This window comes from Carassius carassius, chromosome 2, assembly GCF_963082965.1.
Source record: "Carassius carassius chromosome 2, fCarCar2.1, whole genome shotgun sequence".
NCBI lineage: Eukaryota > Metazoa > Chordata > Actinopteri > Cypriniformes > Cyprinidae > Carassius > Carassius carassius.
In genome coordinates, this window is record NC_081756.1 from 9,220,637 (window position 1) to 9,245,081 (window position 24,445).

Here is a 24,445-nt window from a genome sequence, read left to right on the forward strand (position 1 = left end):
ATTGACCACTGGTACAATTAGATATTAATAGGACCATTAATTTAAAGTGACCTTGCTGAATAAAAGTATCAATTATAAAATAATACAAATATATATTGTCCTAGATTATGCAAAATTTCAGTATTGTGTAGCACCTGTTTCCATACATGCATTTATGTATATATGTACGTGCATTTATCCTGTCTTCCAAAGACTTCTGTCTGACCTGTGCAATACGTTTTTGAAAACACTGGGGCATTTTGTGCGTCTATAATAGGAAATTTCTGTGATCGTCATGGTGTGTTGTCACGGTTGTCACAGGGGAGGGGGATGTGATCGTGAAGAGTGCTGTAGAAATGGAGAAATCATTTCTTTTCCACACCGAATCAAAACTGTGTTTCCCCCTCAACAGTGTTCTGCATCCATTGATAGGTCACTTAATTTAATAGAGGTTCCACAATGCTCATAAGGTCAATGATGAGAGCTATCGCGGTGCAGAATCAGAGTCTGTGTTAGTGTACACATCTCAAGCCTTTGTGTTTCCTGAAGGAAATACCAGCATTTGCATGGCAGCAAAAATTATATGCAGCACAGATGGACAAATAGAAGATCATTCTGAACAGAAACAAGACCAAGTGCAATTCAGAATGCAGATTTTTACAATGATGTCTTCGCTGTTGGCTACAATTTGAATACTGAACATTCTGTCAGTATAAATCAGTGTGAGATTTTTAAACTTTTTCCTTTACTTGCTTAAAAAGTATATGGTTTATAATAATTAAAAACAGATAGCACTCCCGAGGCTAAAATTATAACTTATATATAATTATAAGTTTGAATAGAGTCGGTATGATAAAATGGTCCAGACTGACTTACAGTAACAAAGGTTTTGAACAAAGGAAAATGAATACAGTGTTTCATTGCACGCAGAATAATTATACGATGCAATGCCATTTTTGCGATTTTTGCATAAATAACTTTTTGTCTAGACTTTTTTTTTGCACTGAAATTAGATTACTTATAGCAAAAAAGTATGTAAAAATAAAAACATGTTTTCTGTTATATGGAAGCTAAGAGGTCATGCATTCTTTTATATTGTTCTCTCTATTTTAGTTAAAAAACAATAAAACAAAAAACAACATTATATGAGCATGCAGACTCAAGTTGGCTGGAAGTAAAATTGCCCACAGAATCATTGATGATAAAGTTGTAGCCTTGTTTTCAAGTGTCATTCATATTAGAATGATTTCTGAAGGATCATGAAACACTGCAGACTGGATTAATAACGCTGAAAATTCAGCTTTGCATCATGTTTTTAATGCATTTTTTGATCAAATAAATGCAGCCTTTGTAAGCATGAGACTTTTGAAAAATCCTACCAACCCCAAACTTTTGAATGCAAGTATACATGTAATGCACCTCCAAATTGTTTTTTGTACCTCCAGACCAAGAGCAAACAACTTCAAAATTGGGTAAACAAGTTTTTTTTTTAATGTACTGTAGAGTCTTAATAATGAAAAAAAATAATAATAATTCTAATACAATGATCTTATAGGGTTCTGTAATATCCTGCATTAATTAATGACTGTAAAATTAGTCAGCACCCAAAAGGCCGAAGTTTAGATGAGCGTTTGCTTCTAAAAGGCTTCTGTTCTCATGTCACAGCTTTTGTAACTTAATCTGTCTCAGTACTGCTTTTCTGCTCCAGTGGGAACAAATGCAGCCAATTTTTAATCATTGAGCATGATAATTAGCAACAATTGTAGAAGTAATTTCCCAGATTAGGCAACCTCAACAGAGCAAAGCATGTCCATTAACTTAAAGCTGGCTGCACACTGATTCTTGCCACGATTATGTCGTCTGAGACTAAATTTGTAGGTTGCATAGTGTTACATGCTGACTAATGTTAGATTAATTGCCTTTGTGATAAATCTTGTACAACCTGAGAAGCAATAATCATAAAGGTTGGTAAAACTTGCGTAGTGCATATACAGTAGCTGGTTTAAATTGAATATAAGGCACATGGTGACTCTTCTTGGAATAGGAGTTTGTTGAATTGTCAAAAGAACAGTTCACCAAAAAAGTTGCTAAAAATACATTCACTCTCAGGACATCCAAGGTGTAATGAATTTGTCTTCATCAGAACAGATTTGGAGAAATGTATCATTACATCAGATACAATAGATCCTCGTCAGTGAATGAGTGCCGTCAGAATGAGATTTCAAACAGCTGATAAAAACTTCATAATTATCCACAAATATGAGTCCTCTGTCCATAATTTTTGGTGAACTATTCATTTAAGGCCATCTGACCAATATGTCACTGCCAATATGTCAAGGACATCTTGTGTTTTGTATAAAAAAATAAAGAAAGTGAATTATATTAGAACTCCATCAGTAAGATGTAAACATTAAATGTACTGCTTTCATAGTAGATGATTTTGTGGTGGCTAAAGGCAAGAATGTTACTGGATTGAACCATAGATGATCCGATTCACGAAGTATGACCATTGTGCCTTTGAGTAAAGCACTTAACCCCAGTTGCTCCAAGGGAATTGTTGTAATGTAGGCTGCTTTGGATAAAAGTATCCACTAAATAAAAATAAATCTCTAAATCTGTCATTTTTCAGTCACCAGGGTTAAATTGGTGTCCCCCCTGACAGGATAATATGCACAATTTATGGCACATTGTGATTATATAGCATTGGGAGATCCTTGGTGACTCGAAAATCAAATGTTTTCCTTATTTTATTTTCAGCATATTTAGGATCTCTGTTGAAGGCATGCGAAGAGTCACGTATCTCAGACATTAGTAAGTGATCCATCCAGTTGATCTGCTAGAGGAACACTTGTAGGCTTTCACTGTACATCTCAAAAACACCGTCTGCCATGTTCTGATACCAGCGTCATCCCTCAGAGAACGCGTCATGTTCACTGTAGATGAGTGGGCGAATGCAAATCAGTCTTATTTCCAGCGCTCGAGTGTTTGTTAAACAGCACAGAAATCACTGCACTCTCAGAATCACACACCCCAAAAATAGTCTATAATCGTTTTAATCCCAGATGTGGGAGGAAGTTGCTTTTTTTAAAGATCGCAATTTGCTTCTGAAAAATGTCAGCACACACTGTATGTTAGAGAATGTGAAACACTCATCGTCCTCATATTTTTAACAAACAAAAGTATATTCTTATTGTTGAGTATTGCTAATCAATATGTATACACTTTCTCGCTTTCTCTCTCTCTCTCTCTCTCTCTCTCTCTCTCTATATATATATATATATATATATATATATTAGTGCTGTCAATCGATTAAAAACTTTAACTAGATTAATCACACATTTTTTCTGTGATTAATCGCAATTAATCGCAATAAAAAAAGAAATGTTTTTGTACGTTTTAAATATATTTTTTAATGTAATAATTTCACAGTTAATCAAATTAATGTAGAAACAACATAAAGACAGTATATTTTAAATACTTGTTTAAATGGCATCTCTTTATGAATGAAGGCCAGTATTACTGATATTAATACAGCTACTGATTTTTTTGTTTTTTTTTACATTTATTATTAGGCTTCAAAAATATAACAGTTTTTAATTTAAGTAAACTCAAAACAATGCTAACATAAACCCATAATAAATGTCATGTTTACTCCTGCCCTTCCTGTCTTAACAGTGAGGAAATATACAGAAATTTAATAAAGTTATCAAAGTTATATGCAGTCTGCACTGCATAAACTATAAATTAAATAGTTAATCCTTATTAAAGCTACAAAAGTTATTTAGTCAAGAGCAGCGAGTCATTTTCTCTGTCCCTTTGTTCTTTAACTTTACTGACAGGAAGCTTTATTGGCAGCTGTCCCTTTAAGAGCAGACAGACACGCGGATCTCACCGTTTCTATACTGTCTATGGATCTCGCCTCATTCTCTCACAACTCTTTTTGTTCATTTTAGACTTTATATAAATTATTTAAGATTGCTCTTATGAGGATAATCGACAAAACTGGCACTTTGGGATGTTTATTGTTAGTTCAAGCGCTTAAGAGAACTGGATTCTGGCGCCCTGTCTATGCATTATGTGTGTGTGTGTGTGTACGTGTGTATGTGTCACATAAGGGCATTCACAGATAGCGCATTCTCTTTTGTCTTGCCGTGCTTGAAATGTTTAAAAGCATTTAAATGAATAAGAGCGTGATCATATAATGTAAAGCTAGCCAACGGATGACAGAAAATACGGATGCTGCGTTAATTGCGTTAAATATTTTGACACGTTAAACCAGACAAAAATTTATCGCATGCGTTAACGCGGTAATGTTGACAGCACTAATATATATATATATATATATATATATATATATATATATATATATATATATATATATATAGATTATTAGTAAACACCTGTTCAATTTCTCATTAATTAAATTATCTAATCAACCAATCACATGACAGTTGCTTCAATGCATTTAGGGGTGTGGTCCTGGTCAAGACAGTCTCCTGAACTCCAAACTGAATGTCAGAATGGGAAAGAAAGGTGATTTAAGCAATTTTGAGCATGGCATGGTTGTTGGTGCCAGACGGGCCGGTCTGAGTGTTTCACAATCTTCTCAGTTACTGGGATTTTCACACACAACCATTTCTAAGGGTTTACAAAGAATGGTGTGAAAAGGGAAAACATCCAGTATGCAGCAGTCCTGTGGGCGAAGATGTCTTGTTGATGCTAGAAGTCAGAGGAGAATGGGCCGACTGATTCAAGCTGATTAAAGAGCAACTTTGACTGAAATAACCACTCGTTACAACCGAGGTATGCAGCAAAGCATTTGTGAAGCCACAACATGCACAACATTGAGGCGGATGGGCTACCACAGCAGAAGACCCCACCGGGTACCACTCATCTCCACTACAAATAGGAAAAAGAGGCTAAAATTTACACGAGCTCACCTCGAATCATTTCAAATTGGTTTCTTGAACATGACAATGAGTTCACTGTACTAAAATGGCCCCCACAGTCACCAGATCTCAACCCAATAGAGCATCTTTGGGATGTGGTGGAACGGGAGCTACGTGCCCTGGATGTGCATAGTAAAAAATTCCATCAACTGCAAGATGCTATCCTATCAATATGGGCCAACATTTCTAAAGAATGCTTTCAGCACCTTGTTGAATCAATGCCACGTAGAATTAAGGCAGTTCTGAAGGTGAAAGGGGGTCAAACACAGTATTAGTATGGTGTTTCTAATAATCCTTTAGGTGAGTATATATATATATAATCTGAATATTAGAATGATTTCTGAAGGATCATGTGACACTGAAGACTCAATATGTGAGTGTTCTCTGCTTATCATGTCACATTGTTGGCTTAGCAACATACACTCAAACTCAAGTGTTTTAATTAAGGAATTATCAACTGCTGTTTGTGTGCCATGATCATGAAGTGGGTTGCTACATATGTAGAGCACTTCAAACCAGTCAATTTTGAGGTTCCATGTTGTTAGTATGCTTATGTCTTATACACTAACAGCCTAATTAGATAAGCAAGACCGCTCACTTTTGGAAAAGAGCTATTGTAAATCTGTCTAATTGCTGCAATAAGAGAGACATATCAAGAGTTCTTCTGAATGGAAGTGATATAAGGTGATTTACATACAGTACAGTAGTTAATTGGCAGGATTTAATGGATGGCGTGGTCCTCTCAAACATGAGTTTGAAATTTACTTAAAAGATACTGGTAATCATATATACGTCAATCATATATTATGTATTACTTGTCCCATTTGGTCTCCACTTTGCGTGCCAATCTAATTACCCTCTCTGGGACATGGGCTTTCTGGAAATCACTAAGAGAAAAACCATGAATCATGTTGCATCCTCAAGAACTTGATGAATCAGACCAGTGTTGGTTAGTGTTTGCAGACCGTGCACAAAAAGCTACCCACTTATGTCTATCGCAAACATTAGCAGAGCGTCTTTCTGAGGACTAATACAACAATTACAGACGGACAAGCATGAGATACGGTTATTCCTTTTGATTCACACATAACAAAATGACTTCAAGGGCAGCATCGGAAAATCAAAAAAGGGTTGGAACTTCAAAAACGCTGCTATCATTCAGCAGCACACTGATTGCTGGAGGATATTCTGCCTCGTGTAGGAAATAAACTGAAAGGGTTATGGACAGAATTTATTGAAATCCTAACAAAAGCTGTTTGCTTTCTCTCAAACAGTGATAAGCCTCAGGCAGCATTCAGTGCTGCAAAGCCCCCTTATCGAGTATTTATATGACATCTGAAAGAGCAGGAATTAAGAAAACACAGTGTGAATGTTTGATAACTGTAGAAATGATTTAAATGCATCGGAAGCTCTCCCGTTGACTAAAGCAAAACACTGAAGTTTGTCATTAGTGCTGTTTAGAAGAGAAGTGCCACTTTACATTAAAGTGGTATCCTTAAACAGGTCATATTGTGAAAAATATATGTATTTTTTCTTGATGCTTTGAAAGCGAACAGTTTGATGTAGCAATTAATTTGTAAACCTGGCTATGAAAGAAACCTTGACTAATATTTTTAAGGGCATTTATCTATGAATTTTTAATTAAATGGAAATTCATGTTCTAGTCACATTCTCTTGGTTAAATAAAAATAATTACTTAACACTGTCAGAAAAAAAATAGATTTAGTATTTTTACATTAACAGTAATAGACTATTCTATCTATCAAAACAAAGTCTCATTAATTTAGCATTTTACATTTATAATAACTCAAGGCATTAACAATTTAAACAATATATTTTATACAATATATTTTGTAACAATATATTGACACAGCATATACTGTATATTTTTATATTTTATTATTAATTATATATTTTATTTATTAAGTGGTGTTCAGCTGTTCTTTTTGATAATAAACCTATTTCTGGATCATCAATCATCAGAGCTCGGTAAACAATGATTACCAAGGGCCAGATCTGGACAATTCCAGCTTATCTGGCCCATGAGTTGTGTGAATGTATTGCTGGGTTATAGCACTTTAAATTGGAGTAAATAAATGAATAAATAAAAAAGGGCAGAAACAAATAATGATTTTACTGAATTCACAGCAAATGCAACAAACTTAATAATGCATTTGTGTCACTTGGACTTGACAGTAAAGCACAGATTTTGAGTTTGAATGCAGAAAATTTACTGCTATTCTGTCATAATTTCCTAACCCTCATGTCATTCCAAACCTTTATGACTTAGTTTCTTTTGTGAAGATATTTTGTATAATGTTATCAAAAACCTACTGCACAGAAGAAAAAAAAATCTTGAATTTCTCAAATTTGATGTTCCACAGAATAAAGAAATTAAATACTGGTTTTGAATGACACAATGGAGAGTAAATGATGACAATTAGAATTTTTGGTTGAACTATCCCTTTAAGGACTTTGACTTTTGTATGTTAACACCGATATTTATGTGAACTGATATTTATCTGTAATCCAGCTCTTACTGAATTAAAATTTTACTTTAATTAAAATTAATTAGATTTAAAAAGAGAAAGAAGATATTCTGTTCAATTATCTGAATGGACCAAGCATTATGCTGTTTATCATTTTACATCGTGACGGAAGTGCAGCGCACCTTTGCCATCAACTGTGCGGGTGACTGATCCCGCTCTGCTTTTTCATCGAGTAGCACCACTTCACACTTTTAGAGTATTTGCTTTTTGCAGTTTCGCATGCGCTGTAATGGCTTCGGCGATCGGCCCAACACTTGACCCGATGGCCAGTACATGTCTGGTCACTGATGTGGAGATGTACCTTTGATTTCAACAAGCTTGCTCACTAAAAAAAAAAACACAGATCATGTTTATATATATATATAATTTATTTTTTTCTGTCTAATTTGTGAATTTCTGGATGATTGGTATGATATGATTTGTAAAAGGTCCTCAGGGAGAATTTTTTTAAAAAATATATTTGTTTCTCCAGTAATTCTGCAGACAATTCTCCAATGTCTGCAAGTACTAGTCAAAACTGCAACTCTGGTAATAACTATAAATAGCTAGATGAATCTAAATGAAATATTTCTCATATCTGCCTTTGATGAGCAAAAACAGTGTTGACAGGGGAATTCCTGCGTTCTAGACACTGTAACAGGGTCACAGACAACATGAAACCAAAAATGCTTTTATTTCTAACACGTGTTTGAATTATTACATGAAGCGTTTTGCACTTTCTTTTTTGTTCTCATTTTGAGCTTGTTTGTTTTTGTGAACTTGTCCCTTTGTTCTTGTGATGGGATTAACACAGCTAAATTATGATTTAAGAGCTGCAAAATAGTCCAAGAGCCCCTGTGTGTGATTTGCAGAGGTGGGTAGAAACGACTTACATTTACTTCGTTACATTTACATTTACATTTACATTTACGATCCTCTCGTTACTTTATCTTAATGCAATAAATGTTATAAATGCTTCAGTTTATTCCAAACGCGCCGTCTACTTTTCTCTGGACAATGAGCGATGCCCATTCGCGAATGATTCATTATTCTGAGTCAATTCTGTTCAAAGGCTTGATCAAACCAATTGACAAACGAGTGAATTGGTTCATGAATCAGTTTGAATGAGTCGTTCAGTTCCCTGCCGCACGCGCTGAGCGTCTGAAGCGGTTCACTCAGAGTTGTAACCTTTAACATCAGCAGCGTTGAAAACGTGGCTGGAACTGCACTGAATTGAAAGCAAATCTGCAAAGGCTATTATTCGCTTGCGATCGAGATCCTTATTAGATGAACATCGCGTGTGCTGTCTACTGTTTAACAGGTAATAACTTGGGCTACATTCGATTACAGTACACGATACCACTGTGACATTAGTTTGTTGTACGTGTGTGGCTTATAACAGAAGGGAGTCAAGTTGAATTCAGCTTCCAAAAGAAAAAAAATAGCCGATTAAGATTTGATTAATTTTAATACATACCATCAGCTGCTAAATTCAGATCTGTGATTGCTTGCTGGCGCTGAGCCAGAGATAGATGTGTTTTTACAGCGCTGCGCATTATAACCAATCACACATGATTCTTTTGAGCTTATTAAAGCATTGGCCAATCAGAGGTGTTCCGATGAGTCATCGCTAAATGCCGGTGCTTCCTTCACTCGCTCACTGACTGAATACCTCTTTCTGGCGAATTCCCTCGTCAGAAACAACAAAGTGCAGATGTGTGTACGAATCTGTAAATAAGATATTGATTTCACAGTGTTAACAGTTTCAGTGATTTTAATGGGAGTTTCTGAGAGTGATTGAAATCTAGACTGTCAGTGAAAATGATCTTTAATAATGTAATGTTATTTTCTCTCTTTCTGAACAATGAAAGATTAGTAGCAATATTTATATCACATTAACTTTCAATGTTAAATTCAGTCATATTAAAAATATGTTATGGCATGACAGCTATATCTGTTACTTAAGTAAACAGACAGGGTTTTTAATAAATTACAGAAATTGGAGTAAAGGCTGATGAAATATATACATTTATACACACACACATACATTACATACATTTTATGTATATATCTAAATAAAAATAGGCTCAGTATATATGACCCAAAGTAACTAGTAACTAACTACTTGAGTAGATTTTTTTAGCCGATACTCTTTTACTCTTACTCAAGTAACTATTCAAGACTAGTACTTTTACTTTTACTTGAGTAAATATTTCTAGAAGTACTTTTACTTTTACTTGAGTACAGTTTTTGGGTACTCTACCCACCTCTGGTGATTTGTTTGTGTTTAATGAACCTTTTGGACTACCCATAGAATTCTATCTAGAATTAACTGGAGAGCTAAAAAGAAATGCTGATATGATACATGTTATGTAACTGTCTGTGGCACGACATGAGGAGAATCAGACAATAATTACATTCTTGCCTCTAGCACTGTGTCTGATTGAGCCCATTATGCTAACCCAGATTTTGGGTGACAGCGGCTCACCTCTGTGATTGTCTGTACTGCACATTTAAGCTTAGCGGGTGTGTATTTCAGCTTTCTGTTTGCCACGGTATTTGCAGATGTATTTCCTAGAGTCTTTGAGTTGTGATTGAACTCTATCTGGTGCTTTGGTCAGGCGAGCTTCAGGAGATTATAATTGTCTTTGGTTATTGTTGAGATTTCCTTCCCTTCAGGCCTCTTAGAACCAAACTTGGGACCCTGCATTTGTCTATGAATTCATTTGGATTCACATGAAGACATTCAAACTATCTACATAAATGTGCACATTTCCTAACATTTATCACAGAGGGAGTTTTATGAAAAATCAAGTGTATATATATATATATATATATATATATATATTCTCTGAAATATAATAAAATACAAAAGCAAAATACATATATTTTGTATATTTATTTACATGCTTAATTTATATATTTACAATATATATTTAAATATATTTCACATTTCACACTATTGGCAGGGATGTTCATTTTGGATAATATATTTGCTTTAACCCTTTGTTGTAATCAGTGATAGGCTTCATTATGGACTGGTTCTTGTGTTCTTTACTAATTGAATAACCTGTATGAGATTGGTTAACATAAAAGAGGCTATTTTATTGCTAGTGGAATTGCCAAGTTCTGTCATCAGACGGTATTTCATAGAAGTTTACATTGATTACCATAATAGCCAACAATAAACCACGCACTCAAGTTAATGCAACCCATAAAACTAATAATAATAATAAATAATAATAATTCACACAACAGATATCTATGAAAGCTTGTTTCCACCACAGGTAAAATAAATAAATGAAATAATAATAATAAATAAAATAAAAGGTAATTGCTACTTTTCTTATCACAGTTCAGACTTTTGAGTTGGAGTTTTGAGTTGATATCACAATTCACACTTTTTTGTGAATTCAGAGAAATTGCAAAACAAACTCAACTTGGAGAAAAAGATATCAGAATTGCGAGATAAAAAGTCACGACTCTGAGAAAAAAAAACAGAACTGAATTGCGAGATAAAAACGTACAATTGTTAGATAAGAAAAAAAATAATAATTAAACCCAGAGTTGGGAGTTTATATCTCAAAATGTTGAGTTTGTATGTCATAACTTTTTTTTTTCTCAGAATTGTAAGAAAACAAGTCAGTTGTGGGTCAGTTCCATAGCATACATAGATAGATAACCATACAACCTCAAACACTTATTCTGCCTGTAGCCTATATAGCATCCTCTCATTTGAGTTCAATATGAATTGTTGTGCTAGCACTAAAGAGTCCAAATCTATTTTCTCTGCATTTGAGACTGCTGCTGTGGGATTTGAATGCGGCTTGTTGAGTTTTCCTTGCACTGTTGGATCAGTGAAGTCATGGGGCCATGCAGTAGCCTGATAAATAGCAGTCTTACTGTCAGAATCTGAATGATCACATGTTTCCTTGTGCTCCCTGCGACTGTAATAAAAGGTAAATATTTAATGGCCCCTGCTCAATCGTGGCCCACCACTGACTTCCAAGGATGATGCAACTTTATCAATTTTGATCACACCTCCCTCGGTTTAAATGGTTGGAGTCTGAGTGAAGAAAGCAGCTCTTTATTGTTTCATTGCAGTTCTGTTCAGGAGAATGTGTGCTAGTGTAGAGCAGGAATAAATCTGCTCCAATGCTTTTAGAGTGCTTGCTTAGCTTTTCTAGTGTTCATGAAGCCTTGGTAACATTATGAATTACACAAGTGACACAGGTAGTTTTTTTTTTGTTAAGTTAGTCACGTGTCCACTACGTTTCTGTTTTGAGTCTGTTCAATACAGTTGAATAATGTTCTCGACCATTGAGTTAATGATTGTTTTTATTTACCCTTGTAACATATTGACATATTGCTTGTGAACTGATGTGGTTGTACAATGACAAACTACATTTTTACATTTTATATTACTTATTTATTTTTTTGCATAACAAATTATTAATTCAATTATGATGCACATAGCCTAAGTATCTAACTGTTACAAACACGTCCAAGTCATATTTAACAACAAAATCAAAGCAAGAGATGAAGTATAATTTGCTTGATGAAATTGTTTCCTTTTTTCCATTACTATAATATTAAATTAGATATTCCCATTAATATCCAATCATTACTCTATATTAAATGATTTATTATTTATACCTCAATATTGTACAGTATGTAGTATCCATGGAAGTATTTGTTATACCTGTTTTAATTTATGCAAATTTTATGCTGAGTAGTAATGAGAATCTAATCAGAATTAACACTTAGAATAATTGTAATTATTGTATTGAGTTTAGATCTAGATTTATTTAAATGTGATAAATTGTTACAAAAATAATGTCATACAAATCTTAAATGCTCTTAACATATGCATAACTCTCTTAATGCAATAAATAAACATTTAAAGACATTTACCTATTTATTTTTCAGGGTAAAATTACCATGGCTTTTCGTGAGATACAGCCCATTAACATCAGTGGCTAAAAACAAACTAAGCTTGTATAATGCGTATGGTAGGTTTAGCATTGTTGTAGAATAAAATATTATCCTGCTTTTCTCCCAAAGCTTTTTATACAATCATAAACAAAATAAATGATCAGCCCAATGGAGGAGTCATAAATTTCCTATAGCCTACTTCGTGAAGGATCATCAATAATGGCCGTCTGTATCCCTCAGAGTGAGATTTGACTGGGGACACCAAGACTTACGCTCAAATGTTTTATATTGAACTCTCAGATTTACTTTGTGCCAACAAGCATCATTTCTCACTAGGACCCTAAATGTTAAACTCAAAAGACCAACCAAAAGACATGTGGTTCTGTACATGGGGTGTGTTTACTTTTACCTACAGTATGTGTTCTGTCACCACATGAGCTACTGAGCAGAGGCTTCAGCAGTTCAGAGAATTGCAGATGATTGCATAGCTTCTTCAGTCTGACATTCATGTACGTTTATGGTTAAGACATTTTATAGATGCTTTTATCCAGAATACACATAAGAAACTGTTGTGGACAAATAGGCAGTTTAACATGCAAACATAGGGACTTAAGCTAAAACCTTATGCCTTATTCAAAGCCTAAAAAAATTTAACACACAATACAAATAAACAAGCCATGTCACTTGTGCACTTCACTTTCAGTCTAGTGTTTGCGTCTTGTCTACGGCTCTGCTGTTATGGCAAGACTACACACCCCCTGCACCCAGGGTTGTATTTGGAGGGGTTACACCTAGCAAGTCTGGGCAATGCTCCATAACCCTGAGAAAGTCAAGGTGAGAAGAGAGAGACAAAAAAAAAAGAACATTTCAGTGCTCTTCAACCACTACTGACACAAGAGTTGGTGAGATTTATTGATTCGACGGAAAACTATTATTTCTGATGTTAGCTTTAAAAATTCACAGGATATGACAAACTCACCTAGTGAGCTGCCTACCTAGACAGCATTTGAAAGCGTCAGGGGCACAAAGACTTTGGCGGTCTTTTAAGATTTCTTCATTTGACCAATTTGCATGATGTGTATCCTTCACTGAAAAGGCAAAACCAAAATGGATCTTGACTAGCTAATTTAAAATAGTCCAAGATGGCTTGTGGACATAAATATAATATATTAATATTTATATTAATATTTTACCTAGTGTTTCTTATGTGTGTGTGTGTGTGTGTGTGTGTGTGTAGATGGGCTGGAAGAATGACAAACCATAAGCTTCATACTGAATTCCTTCGACAAAACCAAATAGAATTTTTCTATTTGTTTTTGGATTATTAAATAAATATCATAATTTGATGATGAAACCCTATGTAACTGTAATAGATCTAATCTTGCATTTAATGTAATTATACAACAAAATACTGTTAAATTTGCATACAAAAAAACTTTTTTGAAACGTTTTTGAAAGTGAAAAAAAAAAAAAAAAAAAATATATATATATATATATATATATATCTATATATATATATATATATATATATATATATATGTGTGTGTGTAATTTGCAGTGAAAAAACATACATTTTAGGACTCATTACTGCAGCACTCATTAGACAGTAAGGCAGCTCACTAGGTTTTGGAACAGAGCTAGAGATTTTCATTAGAAAATCTGGGTATTCAGAAAAAAAGGAATTCATTTTTACATTAGGATAACAGAATTTCACATCAAACGTTAACTGACAAGAGCACGGCTTGGAATGAATTCACTGAAATGATGCTCATTAGGTGGGTTTACAGATATCTGTCCAGGTCTGAACTATTACAAACAGGTTTTAGACATTTGAGGAGACAAGGAAACAACATTCAGTACTTCAGTCCCTCTGTGTTGATGATTTGCTTGGTTGGCCGTGTTTAAACTGGTCCCATGAGTGTGCTTGTGAACAAACGACTGTTTTGAAGAGTACTGCTTTGAGCTGGGCTTGTTGAAAATTATATGTTTACCAGCAGTAACACCACCCTATCTTTCCAATTCTCCAATTCAGCTCAATGGCTCTCCCTCAGGTGGCAAATTTGGATGATTTTAAACCACTGTCAATTTCACAATAAATAAATAAGTAAACTTGATGAAAGAGTTTGTGACGTCTTTGTAGCCTTGTGAAGGTTTTATGTTGTGAAATGAGCCGATGGTTGTTAAGTCCTCCTGTTTAGCTGGTGTTTAAAGTTTAATGTCTCCTTTGGCTCTTTACAAAGACAGTAATCAGCATTCGATTTGGATCAAAGCCATGTTGTGATAGAACATTTTTTTTTATGCTTCTAAATAACATTCACTTTGGTTGTAGGTTTATCATTACGTTGTGATTATTCTACAGGCCCAGTGGCAGTCATCAGTGGGGAGGAAGACTCTGCAAGCCCTCTTCATCACGTCAACCATGGTATCGTCACACCCTGCTCTCTCGAGGCAGGACCGGACGCCGTCGTAATCGGCATGAGTCGCATTCCTGTCATCGAGAACCCGCAGTACTTTCGACATGGACACAACTGCAACAAACCAACCACTTGTGAGTAAACGTCAAACTGTTTGATGTTGAGATCCATTTCAGTGTGGTTGGAGTTGCAACTGCATTCTACAAACAAATTGACTCCCGAAAGATGCAAGTCGTGACAAACACATTTAAAGAAATTCTGTGTGTCCTGAACTGAACTGAAAAACGAGTTGTTAATGACGTATTTAAATGCGTATAAGAGTGGTGTCTCTTCTCTGCATGCGTGATGCAATAAATCACAGTGAACCAGGTGCAATTTGACTCATTAGTATTGCCAGAACTTGCTATAAAAACAGCAAATAAGAACAAGGCTGAACTGTAATAAGCTTAAATCCAAATGCGATATCTTGGAAATTTGCCACATACCAAAATATTGCGAACTGCACCTGCATTGAACTGAGCCCAAACAACAAACCCGCAGATGCTTAAAAAGTGTTGCTTATAATAAATGGACATGGCAACCCTTCAAGAGCGTGCTCTGCCAAGCAACCTTCCAAACGTAAACACAACATGACGGCTCTGTCGACAATGGTTTAATTAATATCGCCGAACATAATGAATTTTTGGTCACTGTAATTTTCCAAAAATAGCAGATACCAACCATTGAGGAAGGCAAAATTTTGTTATGGTTACCATGGTATCAATCATGGCCATTTCAAAAGTGAAATCTGTTCTGTACACACACAAAACTGTAATTTAGGCAATTGACTCCCGTATTTAAATTCAAATTTACATATTTTACATTTTAAAATATCAGAAGAGCATTGGTGAGTATGAGAGACTTCTTTCAGTAATCTTACCGAGTACCGACCCCAAACTTTTGAACAGTAGTGTATATTAATACTGTTCCTGATCTTACTGTATGTAATGATTCATCTGCAGAATTATTTCAGTTGTGCTTTTGTATGCCCACTTTTCAAAATTTTATTCTTAAAGGATAAAATAAAATCCAGACACACACACAAAAAATTAAGGGCAGCTGCATGAATTTGAGCCGCTTATGTAGCTTGCTTTTTTTCTGATATTTGTATTCATTTTAATTTTGTACAGTATGGAAATACATGGTCAAACTAAATTCTTAAGTGACACCAACTTTAATAAAACTACATCAATTATAGTATAGTATATCCTCATCATAGAGTGCAGGATATGGGCCGCTTTGAAGATATAGTATTAATAAGCACAATAGTGTTAAAAATAGATGACTTTGGGATACCCGTAGCTTGCACTTACTGCAGAGTGCATGGGAACCAATGCCAACACCATTGTGTAGTATAAATGGGCAGAAATGTAAATGCAGAAATCATGCCAAGATTTATATGATCATTTATATATTTATTTGCTATTTTTGGGGTTCGTTGTGACTGAAGACTTCCAAATGATTTTACTGGAGCAAATGGTGTCTTAGTTTAGACCTTTTATGTAATTAATTGGAACAAATTTACTTGTGACTTTACATACAGTAAGTGTTCTCATTAGCAAGTTTTAATGGCTAAAAGGGGCCCTGATTTTTTATTTTTTTATTTTTTTATACAACATAGTATGGTAGACACAGACTTGCACACATCAACACATACAGTCTATTTATATTCTAGGCACAAAACAGTGGTCTATTCAAAGAGTGCACTGACAGCTATGAAAAGGAATCAAAAGGCAGAGGACAATCACATTTTGCCCTCATGAATAAATTAACTCTTTATGCATAATGGATGGCATAAAATCTTTATGGCTGTAGATACATAACCATCATGGTGTGCCTACGTCTGATGAGTGTGTGATATTTAAATGGCAGTTAGCTGCTGAAGAAAGGGTATATTTTTACTTCTCAGGCTCTGGGCTACTAGAAAGCCCTTTATGTGCTAGCTGTAGTAAGCTGAATCATTTATATAAAGATACACCTTATAAAAATGGTCCAGCTCATGATTTTTTTATAGTGAGGAGTGTGGGATGGAGGTACTGAGTATTAGTTCTTGTTTTTTATAGAGTACATATTGAAATATTGTGTTCCCTTTAAATTATTCCTTCAACATTCTTTACTTGGTCTTAAATGGTTCTTTGAAAAAGACTTAAATTTACCTTCATAAAACCTGCAGAAACCACCTATAACATTGTCATTCTTGTTTTTGTAATATTTAAAAAATTTTATATATATATTTAGATCTTATTTACAAAAAGTAATGCTTAATACTGCAAAATTTAAACTGTAATTCATAAAAATATATATGCATTATTGTATTCCTTTACTGCAATACATGAATGAGAATCTAATAACGGGAATAAAGGAAAATTTAAAGTGAAATCTGGATGCATTTCATATTTTTTTTTAATGTTAAATATGAAATATGCTAAATTAGAAATATCCCTGTAAGAGTGTAATTTCTACAGGAGTTCTGACAAAAAATTTTTTAACTTTGATTACCGTTTTATCTGTAGACTGCTGCAGTAGATGTATTTGAAAGGAAGCTGTTGCACGGTTTCAAGTAAGCAAGTCCCTTGAGCCATGACATGCTGACTTTTCAATAATCCATAAGATGACTGACTCACACAAGCTATTCTGCAATTACAATTGAGTTGTGCTGCATTTACTTTCCTTTTCAACCCAAGGTGAATTTGCCTGAACTACACAGCATTTCCGTTGGTATTCAGCTCCAACTAACTTACACCAACTATAGTTTTGCTTTAACTAGATATGAGAATAATCTCTAGCGCCTTGTTTTTACATGTTTGCCTGATCTGTATTAGGAGAACAGTCTAAACAGCCTAAATTGTTAAAGACATTTCTTCATTTTGCATTTTTCCATATAGATCACGAAACAGGATTATGTTAACATAACACATTTATTTCAGAAGAGCAAGGGAAATTGTTTTCTGTGAGATGGCCCTTTAATTTCTTAAATTATTAATCATGAAATATTTGCAGCTGGGATTTCTGGCATAAATCATGGGAAATACAGCGGCTGGATCACATGCAATATACTGAAGATCATTATTCAGATAGCAGTATTCCTAGGGGAAGTGAGTGCACTGGGATCTACAATGAGCTCCTGTGAGTACAGAGACTATAAATACAAGATCCTGACTGTGCATTGCAAATATGGATGATTTGGAGCAGTGCTGCATTTGCCACATTGATCAGATTGTCAGATTATGTCCTTTGAGTTTAAACAAAATGTCCTTAATAATCTGTGAGTGCAAAGGCTATAAATACAAGATCTGGACTGTGCATCACAAATATGGATGATTTTGAGCAGTGCTGCATTTGCCAAATTTATCATATTATTTCCTTTGAATAAAACAAAAAGTCATCAATGATCAATAAAAATAAATAATTCAGAATAAACCTTTTATTATTATTATTATTATTAAGTCTCTTATGCTCTCAATCTTATGCTCACTATTTTCAACAATGATTATTAAAATAAACATTTTTGAGCAGCAAATCAATATTTTAGAATGATTTCTGAAGGATCACGTGACACTGAAGACTGGAAGAATGATACTGAAAATACAGTTTCGCATCACAGGAATAAATTACATTTTCAAATATTTTCAAATAGAAAACAGATATTTTAAATTCTAAAACTTTTTTTTTTTTTTTTTTTTACTGTTATTGGATGCCTTTGTCACATACTGTCTCTATAAGATATTTAAAAACACATTAGACTATATCTTAATACAAGCAAGAAAATGCCACATACGAATGTACTGTATAGCAAGAGCCAAATTGATGATATTGTATTCAGCAGTGACCGTTTTGTGTCCTGTTCACATTGAACTGTTAGGGACGTTTAGAGAAAATATATCCATGCTGATGTCTCCTGCGTACACCTTCATTGTTCTGGACACAATTACTTCGATTGGATTGTTTCAAGGTAACATTTAATGACAAGCTGAATTTATCAGGCTTGAGAGTGAGAAGACAAAGGCATGAGCTCAGAAAAAGGGCATTGTAAATTAATGCAGACCAGGTTTAATGGAGCTCTGAACGTGCACACCTTCACAAAGATTCTGATTCAGTCCATCTATTATTAGTGCTCATAATTGAACTATTATCTCATCAAACCATCTCAGTGAAGGTGGACACCGACACAAACCAAGTGCTTGACAACAACTGATCAGCCATATTTGTGACTATGGAACACAAAACCAGTCTTAAAGGGTTAGTTCATCCAAAAATGAAAATTATGTCATTAATAACTCACCCTCATGTCGTTCCAAACCCGTAAGACCTCCGTTCTACTTCGGAACTCAGTTTAAGATATTTTAGATTTAGTCCGAGAGCTGCCTGTCCCTCCATTGTAAATGTACAGTATGTATGGTATACTGTCCATGTCCAGAAAGGTAATAAAACATCATCAAAGTAGTCCATTTAACCTCTATGTGCTGGTCTAGTTCACTCTTCATCAGGACATTCCAAATTGTTGCATGTTTATGTCCACCATGCTTTCAGAACTAGATTGTATTGCCTTTTAACTTGATGGTCTGCATGACCTGGAGGAATTCCTTCCTTTTAACTGAGAAATCATGGTTGCTTTATTTTAAGCATTATTTTAAGCATAGATTTTTGATGTCGCAAACGCACCTGCCTCTGTGCTCTCCTAATTTCAGCCTTCAGGGGCTGATACAGGTTCAGGAATAAATAAATGGTAATGAGTCTTGGGATAGTGCCTTTCTAATTCAGAGTCTTTCCACAAACGGATTGTGGTAAATAGGCAGCTGAGGGAGCCGGGCTTTATCGGTTGGGTGAGAAGCTGAAGGTTAAGTTAACCCATCCCAGACTCTTACTGCAGGTGCACATGTAATTGTTCACTTGGAGGACGGGACAAACCCAGTGGACCACTTAATGGAAGAACAAATGAATACAAATTAGGTTTTGGGGGACGGGAAGGTGCTCCAGACTTAAACTGATCCTGCGTCGATCCACTAGATCCCTGCTGCTCAAGTCTCTGAGAGTCAATGATGATTGTAGCACTTGATACTGGATGTCTGTCAGTGGCTCAAGTGTCTCTGATCAGTACGTTTTGTTGCCTTTATGGCAAGGTGTCATACTGAATACAATCTTGCTGTTTTATTGACAGTTTGTATACTTTTAAGCACGTACAGTTTTTTAAGTTTATTAAAAGTTTATTATTTAGTGTTTATTAAAATATTCAATTTATTGGCTGTCAATAAAAAAGAGCTTGAAGCAAGATAATTTTCAGTATAACGTCTTGCCATAAGGGCAACAAAAAAATGTGGTTTGATAATTACAGTTATTATATAAAAAAGATATGATTCATTACAATATGTATAATAAATATTTTAACATTTTTTGCATATTTGAGATTTATTGTTGCCCTTATGGCAAAGTCTACTAAATATCATCTTGTTTTATGCTGTTTTATTGACAGTTTGTCAACAAATTAAATATTTGTTATATAACTTGAAAACACTATATGTTTTATAAAAGTATTCATAATTGTAATGCATCATATCTGTTTCATAATAACTAATTATAAAACGGCATTTATTGAATGAATTACAATACTCATCTAGTAATGCAACAATAACATGTCACATTAAAAAATGTTATAATGTGACTGATGTACATGTTAATCATATGCTTTGATGCATCATATTCTTTACAATAAATATGCATTTATAAGTATTACAATTATTGTATTATAAATTATTAGATTATATTAACTCTGGTTACAGCTAAAGGCTATAAAAACACATTCAACTTATTACAAGGTGCATTAGAAGGCATTATATGACTACATTTATAATGCATTATATATACAAACACACTTCAGTTTGCTTTGCCATTTTTGTTTTCTCCATGGATCTACACTAAGAAAAAAAAACTACAAAAGCTGCTGGGTTGCTACCTTTTCAAACGGTACTTTTGTATCTTATTTATACATAAAGGTACATATTAATATCTAAAGAGCACATATTAGTCTCTATTTCTGAAAAGTACGTTTGTTTACCCGAAATATGCTGGTTTATAAAAACTTGATATGTACAGGAATATTTATTATCTTTAATTGCAAAACACACTGTTTTGCCTCAGAATAGCATTTTTTACCCAATGTCCCAAGCATAATATAAATTGGCTTCACCATAGCAACCAGTAGAATTTGATCCAGTACAACAAACCATTTTGTTTCGGACATGCATAGAGCAAATGGTTATTTTTGATCTGACAGCAGTATAACAGGGTTTATAATATGTTTACATCATGCACATAAACTAATAGCCTGTGGTGTCAGTTGATTCATTTAGAAACTTATATTTACTGTTTGCCTTTTTTAATTAAATGTTTGGTAGAGGCTAATGAGTAGATAGTTAAATAATTAGATATAGGAAAAGGGAGGCTGTTATGTTTGTGTAGAGTCATATTTGTAGCATTTTTTTATTTTTTTAGCATTTTTGCTTTTAAGCTACTTTAAATTCACAGAAATAATTGGAAATGACAATAAACATTGATGGCAAAGCATTACAAGTCCCAGGTGAGTTCCCAACATATGGCAAAAAGAGACCTTTTACAATTGACTCTCATTTGCATCACACTCGTTTTGTTTTGAAAAAGAGAACTCGGAGAAGACAAAAAACACCCAGAAAACATCCAGCTGTAACTGCAAGCAGCAATTCTAGAACACCATCTGCACAAGAACTGACCTTTTACACAATGCAAACAACTCACGATTGAAGCCTTTATTTACACTTGTACAAGTATGCATAAACACAACACGCACAACGGGTGCATACAGATAACCTGTCACTCATATTTAATTTGGCTTGGGTTTCTGCACTCATTTTTGCCACCTGTTACTGAGGGACATTGTCTCTTATGATGATATTATTTGGATAATTTTATGCCTGGACATCTCTCGTCATTGTTTGATCATATATTATGGAAGTTGATGAGATTCACCGACAGATCTTTTTGTTTTATGTCCATAAAAAAAATGAAAAAACAAAAATTCCAAACACATGTTCTGGGGAAACCAAGACATACCGTACAACAACATTACATTAAATAAAGCTACAATAAAATATTAAATTAAATTAAAATCTTAAACTGAATTAGAAATGTTGCCTTGGCTACTTGGTATCACTCAGATCCTATTATAGTTTTTATTAATATTTTGAATTAGTTTTTAATATTTAAAATTAATATTTTGAAATTAAAGCAAGTACTAAAATTTCAAACACATTTACTTCAACTAAAAATGTAATTGCAACTGAAAATATCAAAGCTGATTCGAAATATGAATATATGCAAAACGGGTACAATAATAGAATTACTAAAACAACACAGCAGTATCCTTTACAATCCAGTCTCATTTTAATGCACCATTGTGAACTCATGACCTTGACATACAAAACACAAATTTAATAACAATATGGTTTTCTCTATCTGTATTTCTCTTTTAGATGTGCAGCATATTAAACGGAGGGACATTGTTCTGAAGAGGGAGCTGGGCGAGGGAGCTTTTGGGAAGGTGTTTCTGGCTGAATGTTACAACCTCAGCCCCACCAAAGATAAGATGCTGGTGGCTGTGAAGGTAAGGCATGTTTTTTTGCAGTTAAAAGCACCTTCTTCTGGCTATGCTTTGCTCTGACTTTTCTCAGGATAGATGTACTTCTTCTGTGCACTCCATTCCATTACCAGGAATATGCATTATGGAAGTAAATGCACATTGCTGCTCTCATTTCACACAATCTAAAGAAGTTTGGGTCTAAATGTAATTTTTTTTTAAAGGCTTTACTTTCAACAAGGTATTGTTACACCAACATTTCACAATCCAGTTCCATGAGATAAAAATCTTGTTGATCTTGTCAAAATGCAGTTTTGTGTTTCTACTGGTTTTATATACATACATACATACATACATATATATATATATATGTGTGTGTGTGTGTGTGTGTGTAGTGACAAGGATAAACATGGATTTTGTGTTTTGTGTCCAAAGAATGAACCAGAAAACAAAATCCTTACTTTTAAATGACAAACTATTTTTGTCTCTAGCGTAAAAAATATGGGTCCTTTTGAGAAAACAGCTAAGAACTGGTATAACATCAATAACATAATTTAACCATTGGAAAGCACTCTCCAGATATTGGTTCTCCACTTTATGTCCAATGTAATATATGGGTCCTTTTGCAAAAACCAGTTGAGAACAGGTCTAGAAAGACATATTAAGGCCAATAATATAATTTAACCATCGGAAAGCGCTCTCCACATCTGAACTTCCTCCTCTAATCGAATGAACTGCCGCACCAGAGCGACTGAAACTTTTACATCATAAAGATAACTGAAGATGCTGTGAAAATACTCTGGTGCCATGAGGATATCTTGCAGGATGCTGCAGCAGAAAGCCAGCACGTCAGGACTGTGTTGAGTGGCATGGCACTAACACTTTCCCTGACGAAAATGAGCAATCCACCATCTGTCATATACACCATTCTCTCTTAATGCCTCCCTCTGCTTGTGTCGGAGAGATCAGGGCAATTCTAGAATTAAAATCAAATTGCATCATGTGCCATTCAGGTCAAGTTATCATCTAATTGGAAGGAGCAGGACTCACAGTGAAAAGTCTAGAAAGCACTTTAGAGTTCCCGGGAACATTAAATGGTTGTGTGTTTTTTTTAATGCTGTGTCAGGAAATACAATTACAAACACCACTGGAAAATGTTGCAAATATTCCGAAATATTCAATCTCTGCTAGACTGGTTTATTAAAACCCAAATAATGTGCAACAAAATGAGACATTACATTTGAATTTATTACGTATACTGTTTGTATTCATAGTTTAACTCCTCAGTAAACACAGTTTATGCAAGTCGTGTCAATGAAGCACTTTCGTTCATTTCAAGTCATGCTGTGGCCTTTTGTTGTATGCTTTCATCTCTTTTCAATTGATGGCAGATGTCCTGAAATGCAATTAGGCATATTAGTTTAACCTCCATCTCATTTCTCCTTGCCTAGAGGACAACTTCAGTAAAAACGTGGCATCCCACTCTCCACCATGCATTTCTTTTCATCTGTACACCTCCTAAGAGTAAACATGCTTTTTGTTTCTCAGACTCTCAAAGATCCGACCCTGACTGCCAGGAAAGACTTTCAAAGGGAGGCCGAGCTCCTCACCAACCTCCAGCACGAGCACATTGTGAAGTTCTATGGCGTGTGCGTGGATGGCGACCCTCTCATCATGGTGTTTGAGTACATGAAGCATGGAGACCTCAATAAGTTTCTGAGGTATTTTTTAGTGGGATTTCAGTGGGAATTACACAGCACAGTCTCCTTGGAAAAGCGTGCCTCTAAAAATGTAACTATAAATACAATTCACTGCTGTTTCCTGCTGAAATGAACACTAGAGATAGTAAAACCACAACTTGTATTCTTTATCACACAAATTATGATTACAAGGGCAGATTATTATTAAATAACTTTCATGCAGTTCCTGCACGATACTATGTTATGACCTCAAAAATCCTTTACTATAGCACATGATTTACAAACATTGATACAC

General features: G+C 34.5%; 1 protein-coding gene across 2 annotated transcripts in view; it reads left to right on the forward strand.

Annotated features, from left to right (window-relative positions):
• Positions 1 to 24,445, forward strand: part of LOC132101654 (NT-3 growth factor receptor-like) — a 107,035-nt gene that overhangs the window by 63,321 nt on the left and 19,269 nt on the right. For both annotated transcript variants that reach the window (XM_059506762.1, XM_059506769.1), the window contains exons 11-13: positions 14,751 to 14,939; positions 22,347 to 22,477; positions 23,999 to 24,171. In XM_059506762.1, coding sequence (XP_059362745.1) covers positions 14,751 to 14,939; positions 22,347 to 22,477; positions 23,999 to 24,171 — 493 coding nt within the window. The remainder of the gene's footprint in view (positions 1 to 14,750; positions 14,940 to 22,346; positions 22,478 to 23,998; positions 24,172 to 24,445) is intronic.